The sequence below is a fragment of the Carlito syrichta genome, unplaced genomic scaffold (genome assembly GCF_000164805.1).
Source record: "Carlito syrichta isolate Samal-C Ts95f unplaced genomic scaffold, Tarsius_syrichta-2.0.1 Scaffold313344, whole genome shotgun sequence".
NCBI classification, from domain to species: domain Eukaryota; kingdom Metazoa; phylum Chordata; class Mammalia; order Primates; family Tarsiidae; genus Carlito; species Carlito syrichta.
The window spans coordinates 1,101,304-1,106,696 of record NW_007257440.1 but is presented as its reverse complement, the minus strand read 5'-3'; the positions used below and the strand labels follow the sequence as shown (position 1 = coordinate 1,106,696).

Genomic DNA, 5,393 nt, shown 5'->3' with positions numbered 1-5,393 from the left:
CAGGAGGCGGAAGCCGGAACCCGCATCCCCAGGAGCGATTGGTCCCCGGGAGGTGGGAGGCGGGCGTGGGCCCCGGTCGGCGGGTCGGTGACCTTGAGTCCGTCGGAGGCGGCGAGCGCGCAGCGGGCCTGGGGCGCCATGTCATTCTGCAGCTTCTTCGGGGGCGAGCTTTTCCAGAACCACTTTGAGCCGGGTTCGTCCTGCGGCCTCCGGCTGGGATGGCAGCGGGGCGGGGGGTGTGCATTAGAGGGCTCCTCGCTGCCCTCGGGTGATGATGGGGCCCTCAGGAATGGGGAGCGAGCGTGGCCGCCAGAGAAGCGAACGTGGGCCAAGGGAATCGCGGGGGAAGGGGGGAGTCTGGGAGGCGCGGAGAGCAGGGGTACCCAGGGAGAGAGGGGACATTAAAGGGAGGGGTCGTCGCGGAGGGTGTGACGACACACCTCGAGTGTGAAGGTGGCCGTTTCGGGGCAATCTGTGGGGCCAGGGTACACCGGGGTGGTGACGCCTGCGGGGCGATCCTGGTGAAGGTCAGGACTGCAGAGAGGCGCGATGGAAGATCTCGTCCGGGGCAGTTCGTTTCACTGGCCGCCCTCCACGGGTCACCCCCAGATGTTACTCTTTTCATTCCCCCTATTCCGCAGTCCGGGGGTGGAGTCAGACGGCAAGCAAAGAATGTCCCGTTCAGATCGGAGTGTGCCCGCCCAGGTGCCTCCCCACCTGCCAGGGCATCCGGGTTGGGGAGCCAGGAGTGCCTCCAGGCCCCTGCCAGCGGCCAGTGAAGTTTAGCTGTGAAGTTTGACCCTGTAGACTGGATGGAGTGGCTCGGGGCATGGCCAGCTCTTAGTGCTGACATGTTGAGACGGGCCCTGGTGAGTCCCCTTCTAGGCTGGGCTTGCCTGGCAGTGGACTAATTTGGGTAAAACATGTCCACAGACAAGACTAGTGCTTTGGCCTCCCTGGGGGCGGGATCTGTTGGGTGTCAGCCCTCTAGGGCAGGGTGGTGATACAGGGCCACTCTGGCAAAGCCCCCCACCCCGGAACCTCTGCCAAGCCAGGCAACCCAGTTCCACTGCACTCCTGGTTCCTGTTTACTGTCTTCTCTAGTCCCTGGTAGAGGCTGAGTAGTTCACAGACTCCAGGGAAGGCCATCCCCAGGTGGTGGGTGAGGGGTGATTCAGCACCCTTGGAGGTTCCTGTTTTCAGTCCTTCAAACAGTTCTGCAAGTCGGTTTTGTAACCTCTCCTGCCTCCTCCACCCCAAATTGATCTTTTGGGGCTCGGTTGAATCCTGCCCTCTTCCCCAGCCCTCTGTGTTCCCCGGCCCCTGTTTGGCCTGGAGCCTGTTCTCTGGGACCATTCTCTTTCTGCCTGGAGAGCAGGCCAATGGCTGGGTGTCCAGCTCAGCACTTTGTTAGGTGGCAGGGAGGGCCACTTGAGAAGGGACCCACCCCAGATGAATATGGCACCGTAGCCATACTCTGACCATCCCACCTAGGAATTAGAACCGCAGATGTCCAGACAGAGTAGGGTCAGATGGCCGTGCTGGTCATATCAGGGCCCTTCTGTGTGGTTCCTGGGGAGGGGGCAGTGCCGTGTTACAGGGTTATTGAGAAGAGTCGAGGAGATAAGTGTGAAAAATGACTCTCCGGGTCTCTGGCACATCCATTAAATGTGAGCTCAGTGCTGTGGCCTGTGAGTGGTGGGTGTGTGGGGAGGATGCGTAGCCTACCCTTGAAATAAGTCTTTGCTGGGTCCCAAGGATTTGGGAGCTCGCCCCTGAAAGGCTAGAACCAACATCTCTGCCTTTGCCCCTCTCCCTGCTGCAGGTGTCTACGTGTGTGCCAAGTGTGGCTATGAGCTGTTTTCCAGCCACTCAAAGTATGCTCATTCGTCTCCGTGGCCGGCATTCACTGAGACCATCCATGCTGATAGCGTGGCCAAATGTCCAGAGCACAATCGACCTGAAGCCTTGAAGGTAGGTCCCGTGGCAGGGGCGGGAAGGCCAGGGAGGGTCAGAGGCAGTCCCACTCTCCTCCCTTTGCTCATCCCTTGACTCCAGGAGCTGAGGGGCTTCTGTTCTTGGCCTCTGGCCTCATCTGGAGCTGCCACCCCAGACTGTCAGGAGAGCCTGGCACCCTGGTGAAAGGTGGGAAATAGGACAGCTTCCCACACAGGCTCCAGGATGGAGTATGGAAAGCAGGCATGTGGAAGAACCCGGTCTGCTGGTGGCGGTAAGGACCCCGACTGTGGCCATTTTGTGACTTGAAACTCATGCGCTGCTTTGTGGTTTTCCCAGGTATCCTGTGGCAAATGTGGCAGCGGGTTGGGCCATGAGTTCCTGAACGATGGCCCCAAGGCAGGACAGTCCCGGTTCTGAATATTTAGCAGCTCGCTCAAGTTCATCCCTAAAGGTGACTTGCCTTGTGCACCGGGGCCGGGCCTGTTGCGGGTCTTAGTGTCTAGGGTTGGGGAGCACACCCTGCTTATCCACTTCCCATGACAGAGTGCAGGAGGCACCGAATCACACTGTGACCTGCTCAGGGTCACCTGAATGGTGGCTGCAGGCCGGAGACAAGGGCACAAAAGTTCTGCCTCCTGTGCCTTGTCGATTGAGCCCCATCAAGGAGCGTCTGAGGGAAAACAGGGCGGAGAGTCTTCTCTGGAGCCCTGGCCTTGCCCTGTGGCTAGAGTCAGGGGAGAGGCGGGCAGAGCCCAAGGCCCTCTGTCCTGCCATGTCCCCTGCTGGCTGTGACTGTGGCGTTGCATCTCAGCCTCCACAGAGTGGCTGCAATGGCAGGGCTGCTGAGGACACCTGCGTGTAACGTCACCTGGGCCTGGCACACAGGACTAGCATGGTCTGTCTGTGCTCTCAGCAGTATTGCTCGTGTTAGAAGTTTGTGTTTGCCGCCCGTTGCATCTCATCTGCACTCAGTCTCCTTTTTGGTCCACCATCCTCGGGCTTTTGTGGCTCCTCCTGCCCTGCCCACCGGTCCTCCCAAATTCTGCAGTTTGAATCCCAGCTCTTCCTTTGTGTCCATGAGACCGTGGCCACTTTCTTACCTCAGCTTCGTCCTCTGTGAAATGGGTGGCTAGCGCATGCTCATGCACCGCCCACCATACGTTACATGAGTGGTCAGTCTGAGAGGGCCTGGCGCGTGGGCAGCGTGTGAGATTTGTCCTCCATCTGTGTGGAGGAAGAAGTGATTCTGGGTCTTTCTGTGGCTCTCAGAACAAAATAGCGCATGTGGACTCTTACGCGCTGGGCATCTGGTCCTTCCCACTCCCCAGACCTGTGGGCCAGGCAGGTGTGACGTGCTCAGGGAACCATGTCTGAAGCATGACTCCACAGTGACTTGCTTTTCTCTCCCCTTCCTTTCTTTTAGGCAAGGAATCTTCTGCCTCACAGGGGCACTAGGCGGGCAGCCCTCACCCACACCAGATGGACATGGCACCGTGCCACACTCTGGCCATCCCACCCAGGAATTTGAACCACAGATGTCCAGACAGGAAGACAGGGTGGGGGCAGCCGAAACATCACGAGGCTTCCAAGGCTCCAGCTCTGACCAGGATCTCCTTGGAAAAGGCACCTGTTTTTTGACCCTTCTGCGGGACTGACCTCGGGCCGGGGCAGCGCTATCGGTCATCTTAGCCTCCCGCTCACTTGAGAGCTTTCTGGAGGTGGGCCCTAGGCCTAGCTGGTCTTTGTGTGACATTTCGTGGCCCCCTTCTCTTCTGCTCGGCCTGCTGCCCCTCCCTGTCTCTGGAGTAACCCTGTGAGCCTAGTTCCAAGGCAGACGCTGGTCTTCTGACGTGTATGCCCAACTCCCAGGCCATTCGGGAGACAGAGTGCTCACAGAGGCTGCCCTGGCCGGCTGCCCCAGCCCTGGTCACTTCATGACCTGCTCTGGTGAAACCCTTCCAGACCAGCCAGAGTGGTGATGGTCTGTGACCCACTCGGGGAGCCGGCCAAGGGGGCAGACCCTCGGTCTCTTGATGAAGGGGAGCCTGACCCCTGTTTCACAAACTGTGTGGAAGTAGTCCACCTCTGTCGGGCCTCGGAAGTGGCTGTTGCTCCCGACCTCATCCAGCACAGGGCTGGGGCCCTGGGGCTCCCACCCTGTTCTGCTGGGGACGGGAGCTCTGTGGGTCACACCTGCAGACATATTCCCTCCCAGGATTCAGAGACCGTGCTGTACTGCATATGCTCTTGCCCATGCGGGTGATGCTGAAGTCCCCCTGTCTTGAATACTTTCTGGATTTATCAGTGGAAATCAATAAACAAATTAAACCCAGGCCTGTCGTCTTTATTAACAACATCAAGGCTGCCAGGACATGGACACCAGGCCTCCACACAGCTAAGAACGTTTTTGGAGTATATACTTACTGAGCATCTGCTCTGTGCCCAGTTCTGGGCTCGGGGCTGGGGATGCAGCTGTGAGCAGGGTTTGATATGGAGTCCTGCCCTCAGGGTCTCAGGCTGGAGGGACAGTAGTAAGGTGACATCAGATGATGACAGGGCCAGGAGCCACTGAAACAGAACAGTGAAGCTAGGATGGTGGCAGGGTGGTTGGGGGGCTGCCTTTTGGTTCTGGGAGTCAGAGGAGAGAGCTCGGAGGAGGAGTTAGCTCAGCCTAGCAGTGAAGACCTGACCAGAGCAGCTTCCCAGGCAGCGAGCACAGCATGTGTGTGCAAAGGCCCTGAGACCCCAGCACATGTGGTCTGACCCAAACCTTGGAGGGTACTGTCCAATGTGTGACCCCATGACAAGGTACACTGTCGGGGACCGGCCGTAAAGGTCTACCTTCTGACATGGTCAAGGAGACCGATGACCTCAGGCTGCACGGCAAGCCTGGGAAGGCGACGGCTCTGCTTCTCCCGCTTTGCTTAGTCATGCTGCTGGTGGAAATCCTAGAGGCTGGGAAACCACAGTTTACTAATCAACCTCAGAAAAAAGATTCCAGGAGAAAGGGACATTGGGGAATAATAATGAGTTACTCATTACCAAAAATTGCAGAAGTCCCCGTGCTGCCACCACACAACTTCCTCGGACTGAAACATACCTCCCTTAAAGGGTCCCCAAATATAATGATATGATATTGTTTTAAATGGCATTACAGGGGTCCTGGAGGTCGGCCTGCTAATGCAAGAATAGGAGCCCACTTTCCTTGCCAGGGAGTAGTAGATAACAACTTTCAACATCATGTGTTTCATAAGAAAAATGAAAACTATTTGTTCCCACAGATTGGAGGCGAGTCAGAGATATATGGGGTTGGTGCAATTGTAAATTGCTGTGCCAATTGTATTGGCAGGACCCAGGAAAATGTCAGTGTTCCGGAGAATGGTTTTTGACCAAATATTAAAAGTAAATTACCTGCCAAACATTTGAGGTTGCTT

The 5,393-nt window shown here is 57.3% G+C and overlaps 1 protein-coding gene across 1 annotated transcript; it reads left to right on the top strand.

Moving 5' to 3' along the window:
- Window positions 1–37: 37 nt before the first annotated feature.
- Window positions 38–4,292, top strand: MSRB1 (methionine sulfoxide reductase B1). Its single transcript, XM_008070322.2, has 4 exons — window positions 38–193; window positions 1,826–1,974; window positions 2,296–2,410; window positions 3,383–4,292. Exons 1-4 carry the CDS (start codon window positions 139–141, stop codon window positions 3,412–3,414), a joined length of 351 nt encoding a protein of 116 aa, XP_008068513.2. The 5' UTR covers window positions 38–138; the 3' UTR covers window positions 3,415–4,292.
- The last annotated feature ends 1,101 nt before the right edge of the window (window positions 4,293–5,393 follow it).